The sequence below is a fragment of the Amphiura filiformis genome, chromosome 11 (assembly GCF_039555335.1).
Source record: "Amphiura filiformis chromosome 11, Afil_fr2py, whole genome shotgun sequence".
NCBI classification, from domain to species: Eukaryota; Metazoa; Echinodermata; class Ophiuroidea; order Amphilepidida; family Amphiuridae; genus Amphiura; species Amphiura filiformis.
In genome coordinates, this window is record NC_092638.1 from 16,478,287 (window position 1) to 16,500,631 (window position 22,345).

Here is a 22,345-nt window from a genome sequence, read left to right on the forward strand (position 1 = left end):
CTTGTTTAAGGGATGCATTACTTTTCAGGCTCTTGTCTCCAGCACATCACCTCCATCATGTTTGTTTGATATTATCTGATGGGATTACAGTTATATATCTATATATGTTATCTTACTTGAGTTGATGCGAGTCCAGCTGTCCACAGTGATGAAGTAAATCAGCTAAGTGTGCTACAAACCACCATATACTTAAATTGTTGCTGAAATAAGAGACAAAAAGAACAGACAATGCTTTAAATATGTATTTTGTTATAACTTCTATACAAGTGGTATTGCTGGAATAGAAAAGAGTATTGTACATTTTGTTTTTTGTAATTAAAAACATTTGACAAATTAATTTGGTTGCTACTATGATAAATCAACACTGCTTGATAAGGATCCACTCAACTATAGCACAGGACTCCCAGCACATAAATCTGTGATGTTTCCACTAAATACTCATTGCACAGCTTTGGGTGACAAAAACACAGAAATTGCAGATATCTGTTTGAGTCCACAAGTTTGTAAAAATCAAACTAAACTATATAAGAGGCACAATTCCTTTTGCAAAAATATGAACTTTAAGCACTCACATGATCTGTTGATAGTCACAATTTGCACACTTTAAGCGTCCATGTGAGCTGCTAATAGTTAAGAACCGTATTAAGGAGTGACAGCGACATCTTCCACTGGGGAGTATGAATTTCAAGCGGAATTAGCACATGGACCAACTCTATTTGAAACTCATCTTGTAACTTTTAACACTTTTGGGGTCTTTCAGTCCTTAAGTCAATTGCATGTAATAGAGTTGTTGTAGGTCCTAAAACTTAGCAAATGCTTAAAGTGAGCATGAACTCCATGTAAAGGAATCCTGCTTCCTAGTTTAGGCCCTGCTAAAATACCAACATATCACATAACAAATCAGTCTCACCTGCTTTCTTTGATGACTTGATAGATATCAAACTCCATTGCTGCTAACAGTATACTATCTAATGCAGTCAGTCTTGTTGTGGGGCCACTGAAGGAATCCATGCATGTCTGAAACATCAGGTTGTTATAACAAAAAAAAAGTCATCACCTGGATGTCCATTCTCCAATTCAATCATTGTCTTAGGGTGTCAGTTATTGGACCATTCCACTTGAAATCTTCCACAGATCCACAGAGGGAGTATGTTTTCAAATCAAATTGGCTAGGGTTAATTATACTCCCCCTGTATATGGCATTATGTTATATGTGATGCGATCAAGGGAAATGAGTCGGATCAAGCCTTGAAATAAGCGGGCGCGGGGAGCAAATTTACCCTCGTAAAGCCATTAATTGCTCCTAGTCCTTGTAAAATTCACATGAACCAGGAGCAATTTTCTAAAATAAATTGCTCCTGGTTACAGTTTTGCACTTGGTGCAGTCGTGCTGGTATGCTGTATTGTATATATGCAGAAAAGGATTTAATATTGAAAATTGCTCCTGTTTCTTCAGAAATTGCTCCTGGTTCTTGTAAAATCCCAGTGAACCAGGAGCAATGTTCAAAACAAATTGCTCCTGGTTCCAGTCTGCTTATTTCAAGACTTGAGTCGGATGTCGCTAAAATTGATTTTGAGATATTGGCAAAGAAAGTGTTAAAACTCTTTTGTTTTATATTGTTTTTACAATTGACATAACTTCACAAAGAAAAGTCGTATTATAACATGGAGTTTTCAGTTTCTGAAAGCTATAACTGTCCTCTTTAGAAACAAATGTAAAACTCATTTTCGACCAGGGAATTAGACATGTGACTCATTCCCTTGATCATGTCACATATATCTTTCACAACCGGAGTATTTCAAATGTTAGTTACCCAATTGTCTATTCTATTTGAAGTTCATACTCCCTGTGCAGAAGACCCCAGCTAAATCTTCAACAGGGGAGTGTGGATTTCAAATAGAATAGATACAAGCAAACTTGCATAATTCTAATCCATCTGCAACATTTGGCATTGAAAGTTCAGACTGAATACAGATCCCTATTTATGGGAATGATACCGTGCTCCCGATCTGATATAGAGCAGGGGTCCCAACACTCCAACAGGCATTGTGGAGGAATATGAGTATATGGAGGTCGATCTTTCTCTTTTTAGTGGATCAAAACTGCAGCTCATTAGGGCTTTGTCTACTTGATAACTGGGCAATTACAGTTGAAATCTATACACCCCCTATGGAAGACATGACCTTAATTTTCCACACAGGGAGTATGTATTTAAAATGGGATTAACTGAATGGGTGATTACATTTGAAATCTAAACCCCCTGTGTGGAAGATTAATGCCATGGCTTCCATAGAGGGTGTATGGATTTTAAATGGGATAGCCAATTGTCAGATATTTAGAATGGTAGAATGTAATCACATGGCTACAACCCTGATGCACCCATGCACCTACACTAACAAGAAGCATATTAAAGTCACTACACCAGTCAAGTTAGCTCAATCAATAAGGCATTCGACTATGGTGCGAGAGGTTGCGGGTTCGAACCCTGGCGGTACCTAGTACGTTCTCGTGGAAAAATTGAGTTAGCTTGAAATTCCCCTGGACAAGGAACTTACTGCTAATTGTCTAGTTGTAACCTGTACGAAACTCGGGGAGCTGATCCTGGTTGCAAAAGTTATTTGTGGAATGTCGAAGGTGTGCGCTCTTATACCAGCTAAGTCCCTGAATTGTTGTTAAATGGTTTATGGAATGATGTGGGGCCATAGTGGTCAGCGACAACCTGTAAAGTGTGCTGAGGTTTGTGGATCAACGTCTTGGCGGCGTTGTGCCTGTGAGTAGCGCACTATAAATTACTGCGCTTTTTTTTTTTTTTACTTGAACATCATTATTTCCCTTAGACATGGAGTGACAGTAACAGGTGTTAGCTTGGAGCTCCATACACAAATGGGTCATTCCATTTGAAGTCCACACTCCCACTGTGGAAGATTTTGGAAATATCTTCCACAGAGGGAGTATGAATTTCAAACAGAAGCAGCACATGGACCAACTCTATTTGAAACTCATCTTGTAACTTTTAATGCTTTGGGGTCTTTCAGTCCTTAAATCAATTGGGTGTAATAAAGTCGTTGTAGTTAAGCTTACCCTTGCATGATACTGCAGGTCCAATGCTTTGACTGTTGGATTTGAGTAGAGTAATCGTGTTACCATCATCTGATACCAGCTACCTACTAATTCACCTAGATCCAGTAAAATCTCTTGGTCACCAGACAATATCTGAAGGACAAAGAGACAATCACTCCCAGTTATTGACTAATTATTTTGAATTTTATATGAACATTCATATTGGATATCTATATGAAATTAGCACCACATTCAGGGAGATTTGAGAATTCAATCAAATATAACAGTTTTATAGTCATCAAATCATTTTCATCCCAAATTAGGTAATTATACAACTATCAATGTTTCTGAAACTGCTCTGTACCCTAAATTATTGCACAAATTCAAATTCATAGGACACTGCTTCAATACCTATATTTTGTAAGGAGTACCGACTGGAACTTGTACAATCTGTTTCAAAAGAGTTTGGATTATATTTTCCCCACAGAAAACCATCAAATGCTGCAGCTTCTGCATTGTCAATATTAAGCAGGTGCTTGTAGATGAAAACGTTTGACACTGAAGAGTTAAAAACACCAAGTGCATAAAAAATTATCAACCCACACCTTACCTTGCATATTGTTTCCAGCTCTGGATACGACATGAAATCCCGATCTTCCAAGCTCTGTTTACATTGTTCCTGCCAATGACGCCATTTCAGCTCAAACTCTGCTAATGACTGACGGCTGAAAGCGCTGAATACAGGCATACGGCGGAGTAGCTCATCCATTTGTGAATATGCCTAAAATATGAAGACAGGCACCATTCAAATTTAACCCAAATTGTCTTACTTTTTACAAAATTCCTCCCAAATTTTGTCAAAATTTCACAAATTTTGGCTAGATTGAGACAAAATTGGGCTATTTTCTGGAAAAATTGAGAACATTTGGAAAAAAGGACCCATCCATATACCAAAATTGGCCTAGAAAAAGGGGTCATTAATGTACCAAAAGGCAGGAAATGCTACCCCATGTTTGTGGTACGTCCTCGTATGTTTGTTTGTACTGAGTACCCCCCGGAAACATGACCTTAATCTTCCACACAGGGAGTGTGAACTTTAAAATGGGGTTACCTGAATGAGTGACTCCATTTGAAATCTACACCCCTGTGTGGGAAATTAAGGCCATGTTTTCAACTGGAATAGCCCAATCCTTGATGTAAAGCAATGACCCATGATGTCAAAACATTTCATAAGTAGGAAAAAACACTTGAGTTTTCACTTACATTGTGTGTATCTTGTTTTCTATTTGGATGTAATGATAAAAGATGCCTAGCCTCATTCAGTCTCCCTTGCAATACATAGATATAAATCTGTAAAGAAATAAGCACAAATATCAAAATCAACATTTGTCATTGTGTCATTGGCCCCTGAACATGATTAAAGCAAAACATCCTATGTAACCTCTTGGCAATTTTGTTTCAAACATGTTCAAGGGCCACAAGTATATAGGAGGTTTTTGTGCCCAACCATGATGTAATGAGTGGAAAGTTGGAGTGATCAATGTGCGAGTACTATCAAAAGAGGTTGGATTGGAGTGCCTGGACTCTGCATTGTTTGTGCAGTGACGCCAACACCGGGCCTTAGGCACTCAAGAAAGTGCCGCTTCTTTACTAGAATTGGGCTACTTTGTAATAGTTATGTTGCAGCAGCAGCAATTTGACTTGTTTTCCTTTCAATATAGCCAAAATTCTGAAGGTGTTAAGTCTCCAAAACTGCAATAACAATGGGTTTTCAATCAGTCAGTAACTTCCCAGCAAGCACCGCAAGTTTTCAAGTCAAGTGGTTTTCCTCCAAATTGGGTGATTTACATTCTAAATTCTGGTAAAACTGCCCAAATATCAGGTATTGGGCAGGTTTTTTTAATCTTAAAAATTTGGTTACTTGAGAGTCATTCCCCACGGCTTGCTAATCCAATTAGCTGCGCCTTGGCACTGAAAAGTTTTGGCAACACTGTGTTAATGCGCTCCTCATGGAAGGCAAAATAGTGCACCCCAGATTATTTCATCATGTGGCCAGCAAACTTTGATTTAAAGTGTGGTAATAATGACCAATTAAGTTAAGCAAAAAAAAAAAAAACCTCAAAAACTGGCGTAGGCATTTTGGTTATGAGGCTGATGAGTGCAAAGTAACCATCACCTCATTCAATCATATTTCTTTATACTACTCACAGCTGACCAATAGTTCTCCCCGTAGTCGGCCTCTTCTGCTCGCAGAACTTCTTTGGCTAATTGATCACCTTCTGTAAAATGAACTTTGACCCAGTCCAGTAACTGCTGTAAAACAATACCTCCTGAAATACAAAAGCAGACATTACTAGCACTACACCACATTCCAGAAAAATACAGCATTAATTTTTGGGATTAAAAATTATTATCAAGTTCTGCCAAATGAAACATAGCTCAATCCTAATCATTCATTTAGTCCTTAACTGGAAATAAAAGAAAAAGTTCACCATTTTACTAATTTCTTGAAAAAAGAGACAAAAACATGCATTTTCGGCATGTTTTCTGCTGACAATCGATTCACAAAAATTAGACTTGGAACAAGTCAAAGCATTCAAAATCTTGAGTATATGCCAACATTTTGCTCTAATTTTCACTTTCCAGTGTATTATAAATTGTTCAAAGTGCTGTTTCAGTAAGATATCTTTCGACCTTGTTCAAAATTCCAATGCTACTTGAACATTTTTTTTTTGCAAATTTATCAATATGATTCTTCCCACTTAGATTTTGATCGACAGTAATACCCAAGAATTTAAATGCATACACATGATTTATTTCTGTGTTATAAAGTTCTTCAGTTTGGTTTCTTCCCTTACTAGATTCAGCATTCGTTTGCACTTACACCATTTCATTACACAGCCGTGACGTTAGTCACGGCTGTGTCTTTTTTCTTACAGGTTCTTTCTTTCTTTCTTCTTTCTGTCAACCATTACATTTGCTCTAGCACTCACATGCTTACATCGATTTTGACCTAACTTGGTCACAATGATCATTGACCGTGCCCCTACACGTCACATGAAACTTGTGGGGTCAAAGACCGTGCCCCTACACGTCACATGAAACTTGTGGGGTCAAAGGTCACGCAGGGGTCATAGGGGTCAAAACGTGATTTCAACTAAAATGCATCTTCTCCTACAGATTACGTCGACAGTGACACCACTTGCACACATGCATTGTTATTAACCAGTGTCTATATGGTGTACACAGATTTGGGGTCAAAGGACATTAAGGGGTCACTTCCGGTATAAAACGAAAAACCTTCACAAATTTTTATTAGCTAAGTAAAACATAGCGCAGTAACGGTATGTTCACATATGATCTGCAGTTACCCAATGTATATGTGGTATTTTTTTTAATTGGGGTCAAAGCTCATTAAGGGGTCACTTCCGGTATAAAAAGAAATACCTTTAAAATGCATCTTCTTCCACAAATTATGTGGGATAGAGATGCCACTTGCACACATGCATTGTTATTACCCAGTGTCTATGGGGTGTACACAGATTTGGGGTCAAAGGTCATTAAGGGGCCACTTCCGGTCTGAGACGAAAAACTTTCAAAATGCCCCTTCTGCCACAAATAACATGGCAAAATAATGCCACGTGCACGCATACATTGACATTAGCCAATGCCTATGGGGTTTTCATATATTTTGGGGTCAAATGTCATTAAGAGGTCATTAACCAGTGTCTATGTGGTGTACACAGATTTGGGGTCAAAGGTCATTAAGGGGTCACTTCTGGTATGAAACGAAATACCTTCAAAAAATTTTATTAGCTAAGAAAAACATAGGAGAGTGGTGGTATGTTCACACATGAATTGTGTTTACCCAATGTATATATGATATTTTTTTTATTTGGGGTCAAAGGTCATTAAGGGGTCATTCCCGGTATAAAACGAAATACCTTTAAAATGCATCTTCTCCCACAAATTACGTAGGACAGTGATGCCACTTGCACACATGCATTGTTATTACCCAGTGTCTATGGGGTGTACACAGATTTGGGGTCAAAGGTCATTAAGGGGTCACTTCGGTATAAAAGCGAAATAAATTCAAAATTTTTTATTAGCTATGAAAAACATAGGAGAGTGATGGTATGTTCACACATGAATTGTGTTTACCCAATGTATATATGGTATTTTTTATTTGGGGTCAAAAGGTCATTAAGGGGTCATTTCCGGTATAAAACGAAAAACCTTTAAAATGCATCTTCTCCCACAAATTACGTAGGACACTGATGCCACTTGCACACATGCATTGTTATTACCCAGTGTCTATAAGGTGTACACAGATTTGGGGTCAAAGGTCATTAAGGGGTCACTTCTGGTACCAAAACTTACAAATTCAGCAGATAGGCGAGATCTGCTAGTTTCTGTTGACAAGGGGCAGTCTTCAGCAAAAGGCTCTTTTCAGAGTCATCAGTAGACAAGGGGCGGTCTACATGTCTCATTCTTAGGTACTTTGTCCTGAAGAAGTCAGAGCTACTCCTGACGAAAGCTTGACAGTTCTAAACTTGTCCGACGGCGAACCCGCTAAAACCTACTAATTGTTATGAATTCCCGTCGTAAAAGCCTATCCCACAATTTAAAACGAAGTAACTTCAAAAATTTTTATTAGCTAAGAAAAACATAGGAGAGTGATTGCATGTTCACACATGAATTGTGTTTACACAATGTATAAATGGTATTTTTCTATTTGGGGTCAAAGGTCATTAAGGGCTGGGGTATGAGCGTTTGGACAGTATTTATTTTGGGACATCAGAGCACATCAGACATATCAATTGCATTCTGAATACGAAGAATGTCATTCTGATATCAAATAATTTTGATTTTTGAAATTTGCAATTTAATACACATTTTATGGCAAATCATTAAAAATTGATATTTTTGATATTTAACAGTACTTGATGTAAACTTTATAAATCTGATGATTTATACTTAAAGTGTATGTAGGTGGGATGAAAAGCCGACGATCAATTGAAAATTTTGACCTTCATTATTGAAGATATGGATTTTTTTCCCCAAAACACAAAAAAAAAATAGGTCTTTTTGGGAAAAAAATCCATATCTTCAATATGAAAGGTCAAAATTTTCAATTGACCGTCAGCTTTTCCTCCCTGCTACATACACTTTAAGAATATATCATTAGATTTATATAATTTACTTCGAGGACTATCAAAAATTTGAAAAATATCAATTTTTATAATTTGTCATAAAATTTGTATTATATTGTGATTTTCAAAAATGAAAATTATTTGATATCAGAAAGACATGCTTCAGTATTCAGAATGCAATTCGATAGGTCTGAGGTGCTCTCATATCCTACAAAAATTATGCTAAACGCAATAAACGCTCATTTTAGATCCCTTAAGGGGTCATTTCCGGTATAAAACGAAATACCTTTAAAATGGATCTTCTCCCACAAATTACGTAGGACAGTGATGCCACTTGCACACATGCATTGTTATTACCCAGTGTCTTTGGGGTGTACACAGATTTGGGGTCAAAGGTCATCTTAAGGGGTAACAACACGGCTGTGTTCGTGGTCTTAGACCACAGCTAAGTCTAGTTCTAATTGAATTCCTTATCATTTCCAAGTACAAATCACTTCAAAAATGAAAACGTATTGTATATTCTAATATTTGTAGCAAGCATGAGAATACACATTCATAAAAAAAAGCTGGAAACGTGTGTAAAATTGGACAAAAACGCCTGAAAATGAGCTGAAAATAAACAAAATTGCGGGAATTTTGACATCACAAAAAAAATGGTTCCAGCCTTTTGACTGGAAATTCTCATGCCTGTTGTAGCTAGTCAGTCACATTATTTACTCAGTGTCTACCAGCCAACATGGCATTTACCCCAGTACAATTGAAATATCAAGGGGCATTTCTCTAGAACAAACCAACTTTGCAACTATTTTTTCCCTAAGATGCAAAAAAATGCATTTCCTTGATTCGGTCAGATTCACTCATTTTTGCCAAGCATGTCAAATGCTTCTTACCTGGGAGTATCTCTACAAAGAGGATCTCACAGAGACTCCATATTAATGCGATGGTCTGAAGTAGTTCACATTGGGCTGCATATGTGTCGGCTTTCTCTGGAGAAAGGTGTGGATCTAGAGCGATAAACAACAATGATGACAAGTAGATTTATCAGGTTTTGGAAAATATACTAGTATAACATTACACTGATGAAGAGTAAATATCCAATGATTTGATGACTTGTGATTTCATCAAACCTGATGCTTTTATTCAACAAATAATATTAGTATTCCACATCAACTAAAATATGACCATTTGTGATTCAGCTATCATAATACTAATTATGGCATGTCCGTCCCTCTGTCCGAGCGCTATCGCGTGCGCATGGCTCGCTTACGCGTGCTCGCGGTGCGCAATTGCGTAGTTCCAACGGGCGCAGTGCGAGCATCGGAAAGCATTGCAGTGTGGTTAATCGTACAGGTGCATCTCATCGGATCAATAGGCCTATTTTCAACACATTATTTCAAAACGGCACACGTGCAGAGGTCTATTACAGCAGAACATGACTATTTCCGGGATGCAATATTTTTTCCGTAGTTAAACCCTAACCTGGAGTGTAACCCGTTATATCAGCCTAATTGCGTTCACATTTATCCCGATTGGTTTTATTACTTTATCATGTTATGTCACAGCCTACATCCAGATACTAATTTGGGGTTTTTTGGGGGCTCATATGTGGTAGCAGGAGAAGAGGCGAACGATGGTTTTCCATCCCGATTTCATTTATCCCGATTGGTTTTATTACTTTATCATGTTTTGTCACAGCCTACATCCAGATACTAATTTCGGGGTGTCTCATATGTGGTAGCATGAGAAGAGGCGAACGATGGTTTTCCAGATTACAGCCAAGTAAGTATCACAGCTACAAAACTACTAAGTTGATTATTGTGGGTCTTGATCATTGAGAGACGTATATCATAGTAGTTTAAAAGGTCAGGGCAAGTAGGCCTATGGGTAACGGGTGTTGGGTAATTAGAGATAGTCACAAGAACCACCCAACCCGAGAACCGCGAAATCTAGTTCATACATAATTACACATTATTAGGCAATTTCATTTATGAGTGAATATGACATGCATTTTTCCCATAAGAGAAAACACATCATGTTCACACTGAAGACCCACTCTAAAATGCTGCAGACTGTTCATAACAAGCTGATCATGCAAGGGGAAACCTGAAAATGCCCATGGTTGACATGTCTGTAAATCAAGCAACCTTTAGTAGAAAGATGTGCATGGTTTTCATAAAAGCTTTTTATTCACTTTTGCTCTTCTTGAGCCTGTGGTTGACATGAAAATACCACTGGTCTGTGGCAAAGATCTGTTAACCCACCTGAGCACTACCTGCCGATCTAACATTGCCTCTGATTGGTCAATTACATGATATCTTCATTTTAATCACCAATCAGAATGCAGCTTTGCAAATAATTCACACCAATTTTTTTGTGTGGTGAAATTATTCTAACAATGTTGCTGATTGGTCCAATTGATAATGAAAACTTCTTTTTGGCCAATCAGCAGGTAGTTCTTATGTCTCATCAAGACTTGACTCACCTGCTGCAGCCCTGCGTAGGTCCTGTACACACTCCCCAATGTAGGCCCTGTAACGTCTACTGAACTTCACCAGTCTGTATTGACAAGGGGTTAACACAAAAAATATTATTTTAAACCTCCATACTGCTGTAACAAAGATAACTGTCATTTATTTACATTATCATCATACCTCCAAACCATATATAGTCCAAAATCTGGACAACCACAGGGGCGTACCCACAAACCTTAAGACCCTGTGGTGTGCAGCGGCAAGAATAGCTCCAAAATAGGCTGATTTGGTATGTTTTAGGCATAACCCGGGGTGCGGGCATAACCTATGCACCCCCTTGGATAGGACCCTGGGTATTGATTTGTGCAATTTGCATTTCAATTGGTGAAGCCTTTTGTGACTTTACAGGGTGTAAGCCGGATCTTTATCGACTATAACCAGTGATGTGCGCAAAGGGGGGCCATGGCCCCCCAGTTTGGTTGGTCTTTCGGAGGATTAGGGGGAAAAACGTTAAAAACATCAAAATTTGCTCCTAATCAGACTCAATTCGGGGAACTGAACAACCTGCCCCCCCCCCGACTTTCAATGTGCTGCGCATGCCACTGATTATAACAACATGCAGCTTTATTACCGTATTCGCTCCATTAATAACCACCCATGCTCCCAGAGCCCACCCAGTGACTTTACTACACATGGATCCAACTACATAATGATCCGCCATCATTATGTGCAGGATCCAACCAACCCAATCAAAGACGGAACCATCTACACATAAAATCCATAGTTTTGGGCCATTTTTTACTTATACAATTATGTAAACAATGTAAAATTGAAGTGCTCACAGAAAATGATTTTGTTATGAACGAATACGGTACTTCAACTGACTGAATTCTGTACTTACTGTGGTTTTCTTGTTGTGTCTGCGGATTCTGGTGTGTGCTGCTGCAAGGCTATGAACACATCTGAAATAAAATACAATGCTAACATGAGGACTTTTCTTTTTCTGGGTCACTGGAAACCTAAACTGATTATGTTGAAGACTTATTGCACTTAAGGAGGTACTATACCCTTTGATGAATTTGTGACTATTTTTGCATTTTTCACAAAAAATAATAACACACTGGTAACAAAAGTTATGTATATTATAGGAGCAAGGAATCCAGTTACTACACTGGAATTTCAGTGACTCAAGACAAGCGGTATGTTATTTATGATAAGAAAAGAGGTACTGCTAGAATGTACCTCATTTCTTGAATGAACCACTTGTCTTGAATCACTGAAATTTCAGTTAAGTGATTGGATTCCTTGCCCTTATAATTGGATTCCTTGCCCACTGGTAACTTTTGTTACCAGTGTGTAGTTATTTGAGAACAAGTAGACCGCCTAACGTATCGTACGCTACTTTGTGCGGTTTGTATTGCAAGGAGATCACTGGCTTGTGCAACGTTATTTTGTGTGGTTTGCATAATTCATTGACCTACAATTTACTCATAGACTAATTTGCAGTCGTTTATAATTTTCTCCAGCCAGGGTCAACAGGATTGATACTGTTTTTTGTTTTTTTTTAAAGGAATTTTTATTCTATAATGATAACGACACAATGCCATAATATAAAGGATACTAAATTAATTGAAAAAATGATCCCCCCTTCCCCCCCCCCCCCAATTTAACATTGCAATTTAACATTGCATGTATGGCCTATAACGTTGTGTGAGAGCATGGTTTTTGGCATTCAGGAGACCAAATGTACAGAATATGGGGTCATTGGTTGAGAGAGTAGATCCGTTTGGATCTAAATTATAAGGGGAGGGCATTGGGTGAGAATGACTTTTTAATGGGGTCTTTGTGAGAGAGCCTAAAGAAGCCTCGAAAATTGAATTTCTAGTTCTAAATGACTTCAAATGGCTTTGTCATTTCAAAGTCTTTGGGTGATAGATCTAAAGGAAATATATGGGGTCTTTGGTTTACACAGCATGTACTGGTAATGGGGTCTTTTGGTGACAGCGATGGTGAAAAAGGGGGCCTTAACAGCCCTACACATACGCGTCATCTTCACAGTGGGAGTGCCCTCCCCCTCGGATTTCAGCATCTCACATCAAAGCTCCCATTGGGAGCCCCATTCCTTTTTTAAAGGAATTTTTATTGTATAATGATTACGACACAAAGGATACTAAATTGATTGAAAAAATGGGAAAAATGCTACCCCTTGCCCCCCCCCCCCCCAATTTGACATTGCATGTATAACATTCTATGCTCATCAACTGTGACAATTTCTCATTGAAGGCAACCCAAATATCTAGATTTTTATCAATTTTAATGGCCATTTAATCTAATGATATTAGTTTTATGAGTGTAGATTAGTGGCTAGATTGATGGCATCATATCCCACAATGCAAATTGATTTAAGTGCTCTTCTCAGTGTAGGTGGTGATTGCATTTGGCAAAATATCATTAAAACTCCCACTACATGACGTAGGTGTATTATTTCCCCAACATATTTGCCTGGCCTAATTGATTGTATTTTATAGCTCTCATTTTATTTACTCACAGTATATTAGTCAAATACATAACAAAAGGTGCTAATAACAGAGTGTGTACTCAATTGAAAAATCAGGAACAATTATATACAGTGTTTCTAAATCAATGGTATAGTTTTACAGTTTCTCTCTACTAAAAGAAACTTTAACCATTAAAACCAATTAACAAACATAACGTCAAAAGTAAAACATAATCCGATATAATTTTTCTGTTGAACAAACTTTAACAAAAACGTCACACAATGATACCAACTCTATTACATTTATTCCTGTTTATAAATAATAGCGACTACAAACACAATTATTGAGAAATAATTTTTTACAATGAAGGAAGGACAGACTGACGGACGGATCTTCAGACGGAAGTGTTTTTATAATCTTTACTCTATTTCATAGCGTACGATAAAAATGTAAAATTAGTCAGGGGGTGTAGTACCACCTTAAATGTAGGTTGCAAGTGCTTTGCTATTACTATGTACTTACTACTATTTTGTCAAAAGGTCATTCTAACGAACCAGTCAATATCATTTTAGTACATAAATGCAACATTATAAAATATCCACAAGTTTGATTGGTAACAGTGCATTCTAGATGGGCGGGGAGCAGCAAGCCTGATTGCAGGCCTCCAAAAACCGCGGGAACGGTGTTCCCAGAAAGGTCACAGAAAAAAAAATGCAAAAAAAAAAAAAAAACCTTGGAGAACCACTGGACCTATTATGAAATTTCAGGATCATTCAGTAATAATTTTAAAAAAAGAAAAAAAAATCAGAAAAAAATTACGAAAAAATTACAGTTTGTTATCCTGTATATGCAAACCATTAACTAATGTTTATTTCTTGATCTATCACATATTATACATGTAGATGCAATGGTTTTCCATGCATTTATAATATGTGATACATGTATGAAGAGGTAAACACATGTTAATGGTTTGCATATTAAGGATAGCAAACTGTAATTTTTTTGTAATTTTTTCCATATTTTTTTTCAAATTATCTGTGAATAATCCTAGCCCATCAGAATAGGTCCAGTGGTTCTTCAAAGTTGTAGAATACAAAAATGTTAAAAAATAAATAAAAAATTGTTTTTTGATTTTTTTTACCGACATCCAATAATCGGTTGAGCCCTAGATGTGATTATACCCGGTATCAATCATATACTATACGACTTACGACAAAAAAAATGACAACATTGTTGGAAATTTGTGAGTTTTGACAGTAATACTTTGAAATTTTAAGTTGTGTTTTTTGTGAAAAAGGATGTAAATTTGTATAGAAAACTGTTCCAAAATAAGGCTCAGATTGCACTAGAGAGCATCTAAACCCTGGACCCCGGCCGTTAGGACTTCGCGCTCGTGATGTTCGCTATGCGCACATAGGCCTATTTCGGTTATTTCACAGAAAATTTCCAGCACTTATCATTAAGTTCCCAGACAGCAGAAAATTTTCTGGAGGCCTGCCTGATTGAAGAGGCACAGATATTTTTCAGCAATTTTCAATGTGATTTTTCAAAATTTCATCCCATCTGGAAGTTACTATTTTTTGGTTTGGTTTCAGGTCATAGATGTAACAACTTGGCAGATGAGTTCAAAGCCTACCTCTTGACTGTGTAACAAGTTTCCTGGTTATAGGGTTGTGCATATCTGTCTGCCATTTGACAAGATGCAACCTGCTGGGCTCTCTCAGGGGTATTGCCTGGTCACCTGCAACAAAATAACCATATCATTAACATTTTGTACTCCATGCAAAATTACACGGCATTGTTGGAAATAATGTGGAATCCAGGTAACACCTTCTAGGGAAATGTTAGCATATGATGGAAATTTAGCCCTTTGAAGGAAATTGTGTTTCCCAAAGATATTAAATCAAGAAAGACGTAATAGAAAAAAAAATACCGGACACACCCCTACATGTGTTCACCTCCAAATGTGGACACAGTTTAGGATAATACAAATGCGGACATTCGAATCCGCATTCAATCGACATTCGTTGTGTGCATGTGTGTAAGATGCACTTTTACCCATCAACTGTGGACGATATATTTAATGCACGACAGAGGATGTATCTCGCAAATGCATTATACCTGCAAATGTGGTCGTTTACAAACCTCCGAAACCGATGATGGCCTATGGGGTGGTCCCCTTTACAGAGTGGTCCACGGTTTCAATGTGAAATGTGGATGTCCTCGTTTGTCGGTAAACACATACGCACAAACACGCACACTCATGACTCATGTAGTCGTGTACAGCATATTCTTACCTTCTTCAGCGGTTCTTTTTCTTCCACTTCCAGCATGTAACAAAAGTGTGTGCCCTAAACCCCATTCTGGCAACAGACCATGAACTTCAGCATCTACATCCGGCAAATTCTGTGTATATTATGAATCGTGACAGTGGAAAAAGATAATTGATAAGTTTTTGAGGAGAGGTAGAGAAATTGCTCAGACATCAAAATCATTGATTGTTTATGGGCCTAATTTTTATCAATTTGCAATTTTAGAAAACAGAAAATCACTTTGTACTATATGTGACATGATCTGCTCCATGGGGGCCAAAGGAGGCATTTTTGATAATTGAGTCAGAGTTACTATTTATTATTTATTTATTACTATTACCGGTAGGCCCCATAACCTTATCACATCAGGCTATCATATACTGAAAACTCCAAAGGTCTAGTACTTTTGGTTCTAAAGTTATGAAGTTTTGTGACGTCTATTTTCTTATGTATTGTATTGTTTTTTTTACTCAATATTTATACCCGCATGCGAAGCATGGACGGGTATATTGCCATCCTGTGGTTTCTTCTCCTCCTCCTCCTCCTTCTCCTCCGTCCATCAAACACATCATTCTGTCAAGGCTAGCGCTAAAACTACAAAGGCCCTGGGGCCCATATGTGGTACACTTATGGGCCCTACCCCGAAGAAGTGCCTTTTGCCCATCTTGGCCCCAGAGGTCAAAGGTCACGGGCACCAGGGGCCCAAATGTGAAAATACAAAGCACACCATTTCTCATCAAATGAAGCAGCCTCAGGGCCCTGATTTGGTACACTGATAGCCCTAGGGCTACTCTATATTTTCAAATATACAAGAGCCCCATATGTTATATATTATGGGCCCCAGGGGCCCAAATGTTAAAATATAGTGCAACAGATTGACAAGCCTAGCTCTAAAAGTACAAGATCACTAGGGCTCATATGTGGCATATGTATGGGCCCCAAGTTGTAGATGTGCCTTTTGTCCATTTTGGCCCCAGATGTACAAGGCTGGGGGCCCTAGGGGCCCTAATGTTAAAACAAAGGGCCGGCCGTTTCTCAGCAAATAAAGTAGCTACAGGGTTCAGATTTGGTACACAGATAGGTCTTTTAGTATTATATTGTCATATGTATATATAACCCCATATGTCACATAATATGGGCCCCAGGGCCCCAAACGCTCAAACATAGGGCCGGCCGTTACTCAGTAAATAAAGCAGCTACAATGCCCAGCTTGAGTCTACTGATAGCACTTGAGAATCATACTTTAAAATATGTACATGAGCTCCATAGGTCATATATATTGGGCCCCAGGGCCCCAAATGTTAAAACGAAGGGCCGGCCGTTTCTCATCATATAAAGCAACTTTATGGCTCAGAATTTGTACACAGATTGCACCTGAGAATTACATTGTTATATGTACACATGAGCCCCATATATCACATAATATTGGCCCCAGGGCCCCAAACGCTAAAACATAGGGCCGACCGTTACTCAGTAAATAAAGTAGCTACAGTGGCCAGCTTGAGTCTACTGATAGCACTAGAGAATTATACTTCAACATAATTATGTACATGGGCCTCATAAGTCAAATATTATGGGCCCCAGGGCCCCAAATGTTAAAATAAAGGGCGGGCCGTTTCTCATCAAAGAGAGCAGCTTCCGGGCTCAGAATATGTACACAGATAGCACCTGAGAATTATATTGTTACTAACACCCACACATCCATCCACCCCACACACGTATTATATCATAATTGGAAATACCAGCGTGAAGCGTTAAGGCTGTTCCAGTTAAATTACATACCCGTTGGCTGTTCCATTTAATTTACATACTCCCTCTGAAATGGCCCCAAAAGGCTGTTCCAGATAATTTACATACTCCCTCTGAAATGGCTGTTCCATTTAATTTACATACTCCCTCTGGAAAGTTTCCCTAATCATATTGCATAGCCTCACTGTGAGTAAGAGATACTGACAACAGCAACCTATGGAGAGTAAGAGAGACGACTCCCCTGGGAGGGGACTTTTTACAATTTCTTTATTTTAAGTGCTACGACAGTACAACCTACATTCAATTAAAGCTTGTGACTTGGACTTTCACTTTTTTACACATTTTCTGCCCAATTGGGCGACTGTTTACAATTTCTTTATTTTAAGTCCTCAGCAAATAAGGACTGTAAGTTTAGGTACACCGATAACATGCGGTATAGCCGTATTTGTGTACAAATATATAGCCTTCTAGTTTTGCCTGTATCTCAATTTCAAATTTGCAGCCTTTGGCCCCCATGGACCAGATCGCAGGGGTGCAAATTGTGATTTCTTCCTCAGGAGCAAGGTTTTTAGGCTCAAGGTTTCCTCAATCATACCAGACATAAAATAGGCTTGTTCTGCACTTCGAAAGATGAGAATGGCAACATAGGATGTTTTTTAAAGAGACTCTACATGTAAATTCTTCGAACTTTCAAAAAAGGGCTCTATTTGGGAAAGTGTGCGCGCGTAGCGCACAAAAATTTGGTATTTTATACTAGTTTGGCCCATGATTGGTGTGAATTTTGCTGGGACAGCACGGGCTTCTTTCCCCTTCTTTTGCCTCCCCCCTCCTCGATTTTCTCTTTTTGTCAGAGGGAGCACTTTTCTCTTTCATTTTTTGTCACTCTGCCCCCCTTCAGACAACTTTTCCTTATCAAGAAACTCCACCTCTTTTTTTGCGTTTGGCCTTTCTTCTTCTGAGTGTTCTTTAACAGATTGAATTATTTGCCACGGCACTATCTGTTTACAGCATGCCCTTAGTTTTAACTTCCTCATTTTCTTACATCAATAGGGAATCAAATTTGCATATCATGTTCAAGTAGTTTGATTTGGCCTTCTCTATTTGTTTCCCTTTAATTTCCTCAAATCGTACTGGTCAGTAGGAGCCACTTGCTGACCCTTGCATCTCCATTTCTGTTACCATGGTTGGTTACTACCTTTTTTATGTTTACCTCTAAAATGTTGATGGGTCCATTTCACTATCCTTTACAACTTGTTCAGTGCTTTATGTTCTCTTTTTAAATTCCCTCATAATTTTCCATGTCGTCATTTCCTCACTGGCACTTATGATTTTTTAGCATTGATACACTGAATTCCTTTATGACTTCTTTTTTTCCATACAATCCTCAATGCCTTCACTTTTTTAATTTCTTCAGATATGTGCTCTATTACCACCTGCCTTCACCCAAGTTCTTTTTTTGCTGTTAAATTACATTGAATACCTCCTCTGATGATAAATTGTAAATTTCCTCAATATGCATTGTTACCCATATATCCACAATCTAACACCAACAGTTTTAATACTGTTAAGTATTATACTTATAGTCTCTTATTTCTTGAATAATCATGTGAATTCCTCAATATTGTGCACAAGTGTCTTCCTCTCTTCCATTCAGTAGCTTCACTGCTTCACCTATTAATTCATTATCTTTTGCTGATATCTGTTTCCATCTTCTACCTCCTCCTTCACCTCTTCTTCTTTCCTGTTTCCCTCTTCCTCTCCTCTTTTCTTTTTCTTCTCCCTTCCTCTTTTTTCCTTTCTGTTTTTTCTTTTCAAGGCATTATTTCCTCAATTTTGACATGTCATTTCCTAGGAGCGGTGCTCCCCGCTCCTGCACAATTTGCATCCCTGCCAGATCGTGTCACATTATATGTTCGTCATGTTGACAATAAACAAGGCGAATTCCACTGTTAGGGTCTACCGACATTACAGATACATGAAACTTGCACTTTTTTAAGTTGCTCGAGAAACACTAGCAACAAATTTGCTCACGAATGCCCTCTCAAAGATTTGCGGCGTTAGAGAATATGCTCGAACAACTTTTAAGCACTTGAATAGCACACTTGATTTGTTGTTTGATTCCAATTTTGCGTTTGCAAGTTATGCATGAGTATACGTGTGTATTACTATTACACTGCTCAGTAGCCAGTACGTACGTAGGCCACTGATGTAATTTTCATTTTGTTCTGGTATATACCAGAACGAAATTCAAATTTGACGATATTTTCGCTAAATGAATTTTAACTCTTTAATTAACCTTTTTTGAGAAAAGTGGGGGAGTGAGGCTATGGATCATGAAATGCCCTTTTTTAAACATAAAGTTAATTCTTTATTACTTCCGTGGTCTAAACTGTGCGCCAAGCGAAGGCGAGCGTACACACAGAAGATAGGTATGAGAGGGAAACAACATTTGGTCATGTTTTTTGAGGTGGGACCCAATTGTGTCACATCTTGCAATTTGTCAAAAATCAACTCCTTTTTTGTATTTCTGATTATATTTCAAAAAGTTTTCACCCAAACTAGTAAAAGTAAACATTTTTAGAAAGCATATATTGTCATGATTGCAAATCTGTAAAGTTTGAATGGATATACAGGGTGTACCAAAAAATATACAGGGTGATTCCATTGAAAAATACCGAAAAATTAAATTTCTTTACGCCCCAATATTTCTACATAGTATATTAAATTGGAAAATGAACTTGATATTTGGAATGTACACAGTTAGTCCTTTCATTAAATGTACAGTTTGCACTATTTTTGTTAAGCCCATTGTGTTATACAGGGTGTGAAAAAAAGTTGTAAATTAATTTTTTAATTTGTGTAAAATTTCCTAAGTGCCATTAAATTTGGAAGATATATTCAAAATAGTTTACAGAATTGCTATAATATCAAATTTAAATATCCAATTCCTATATAGGGTGTTCCAAAAATCAATATTCAGTGAATAATTAGTAACAAAGGTACATGTACAATACATGTACAATTAGCCTACATCAATAAACAATTTAACAATAACCAGAGATCAATATGTCATCAGATTAAATCCTTTGACTGTAATAATCTCCTTTTAGAAGATTTATTTCATATTTCAAAGATAAAACAATATTGAAATTTATTTCATATGCATGCATGCAAAATTACAGCCCATTGTATTGTATGTATGACCCACATTCCACTGCATTAATTAAAAGCTTGTTAAATCCTTAATTACTAAGTTCATTAAGATTAACTAGGCAATTATAGTTATAGAAAGTTAAAAAATAAGATTAACATTATGCAAAATGCATTTTTACTTCTACTAGGCAACAAAGTGCATACATTTTATTAATGAACATCAACTTCCCATTGAATTACACAGAGCTCCTCCGCCTCGGCTCCTCCACTTCCGCACCACCCCTGACTAATTAACTTAATTAAGCTGTTGTAATTAATTAATACATTTGTTTAATTGTATTTGTTATTAATTCATTAGATTAATAATTTATCTTCAAAATAAGACCAAAACCATTTGTTCATGATGAATTTGAGCAAAAATATAGGAATAAGTAGACAAAATGATTTAGCAAAATGTGACAGCACCACCTTTTTTAGGGTCCCAGTATAAAAAACATGACCATTTGCTAGTCAGCCAAAATGGCCTAAACCGGCAATACAAATTTACATTGAAATTTAAAAGAACCGCTTGCTCAAGGAAACCTACATGTATAAATATGTTGTCTAGTACTTCACTTGACCCAAATATATGATTTTTTTTGGTGATGAAAGACTCGCACATGGAATTTCAGCGGGATTTTGATAGCAGTTCCATTAAAAAAAAGCTGCTATCGTCATGAGACTAAGATCTAGAAACACCCCCGAAATGCTTTTTTTTGGGAATTTTGCTAGCTGAATCTTTTTTGATGAAAGTCAATCTTTGACTAGATGTAACTTTTTGCTACGGAAAGTGCTATGACAAAAAGGTTTTAAGTGTTGGCTTTCTTTACTCAAGGGCTTTAATTTGATATATAAAATGATGCAGTTTGATGGCAAATTTGAATTCACCTGGCATACCTACAGAAGAAATAAACAATCACGCTGATTGGCTGATCAACGGACTTGACAACAAGCCGGTTGACCCATTGGTCGTCAGTGCGGCGCGTAGTAGGCGACCTTGTCACTTCTACGCGATCGCAATTCACCAGCGCAGACCCGGACCACGGAAGTAATAAAAATTAGTTTAAAGAAAATAATAATAATAATTATTATTATTTTAATTTTTACCTTTTAAATAATAGACCCTAAATTTCTTGTTATTCAAAAAAAAAGTTTGCGTTGCGAACTATTAAGCTAATCCTTCATCCTTGACCTTGCCTCCATCATTTGTCCAATGTCCATTCATACATACATGCTATGTAACGGCACGCGTGATTGGTCGAGAGCTGGGCATAAACAGTGTTTATGCCCGGTGGCCCGGATGTGCGATCACGGGGTAGGGAAAACGAAGGAAATTTACGGTTTTTAATATAATGATGTTACTTGGCATTTTTTGTTATTATTTTGATGAAATAAGAAGCACAAAATGTTCTGGTATGTATGAGCGGGGTTCATTCATATATTTTCATGACTAAGCGGTTGTTTATGCCCTCGGGCATAAGCGGCCCTCGGGCATAAACAACCGCTTAGTCATGAAAATATATGAATGAACCCCTATTCATACATACTCACGATATGACGACATTTCTGATTGGATTTGCACCCTTTTTTGCTGGTCATAAATCAGCGATCATGCCCTCAATCCTATGAATGAACCCCTAATTCATGCATTGCATGTCATGTGTGCAAACATGCAAAATTCGGCAACCTTAATTTGTGTATGTTTGATTCAAAGCCACTCTAGACCTTTGAATACGACCCAAATTGATTATTTCAACTACTCACTAGATTCGGATATCATTTATTAATCAAATCTAAAAGTAAAGATTCAAATTCCTTTTATAAATGTGTAATTTATGACAAAAACTTACCAAGAACGGAATTTCATCTTCATACGCCGCCATTTTCAATTCAGCATTAAAGACCCCCT

General features: G+C 37.5%; 1 protein-coding gene across 2 annotated transcripts in view; it reads right to left on the minus strand.

Moving 5' to 3' along the window:
• Positions 1–22,337, minus strand: part of LOC140164437 (nuclear pore complex protein Nup85-like) — a 30,399-nt gene extending 8,062 nt beyond the window's left edge. For both annotated transcript variants that reach the window (XR_011860527.1, XM_072187719.1), the window contains exons 1-12: positions 22,287–22,337; positions 15,481–15,589; positions 14,820–14,924; positions 11,587–11,647; positions 10,697–10,770; positions 9,105–9,218; positions 5,270–5,391; positions 4,325–4,411; positions 3,672–3,842; positions 3,083–3,214; positions 911–1,017; positions 117–200 (exon numbers count right to left, since the gene is read on the minus strand). Coding sequence is in view for 1 of the 2 variants with exons in the window: in XM_072187719.1 (XP_072043820.1) it covers positions 117–200; positions 911–1,017; positions 3,083–3,214; positions 3,672–3,842; positions 4,325–4,411; positions 5,270–5,391; positions 9,105–9,218; positions 10,697–10,770; positions 11,587–11,647; positions 14,820–14,924; positions 15,481–15,589; positions 22,287–22,319 (1,199 nt within the window). In the remaining variant the exon portion in view is untranslated. The remainder of the gene's footprint in view (positions 1–116; positions 201–910; positions 1,018–3,082; positions 3,215–3,671; positions 3,843–4,324; positions 4,412–5,269; positions 5,392–9,104; positions 9,219–10,696; positions 10,771–11,586; positions 11,648–14,819; positions 14,925–15,480; positions 15,590–22,286) is intronic.
• Positions 22,338–22,345: the final 8 nt, after the last annotated feature.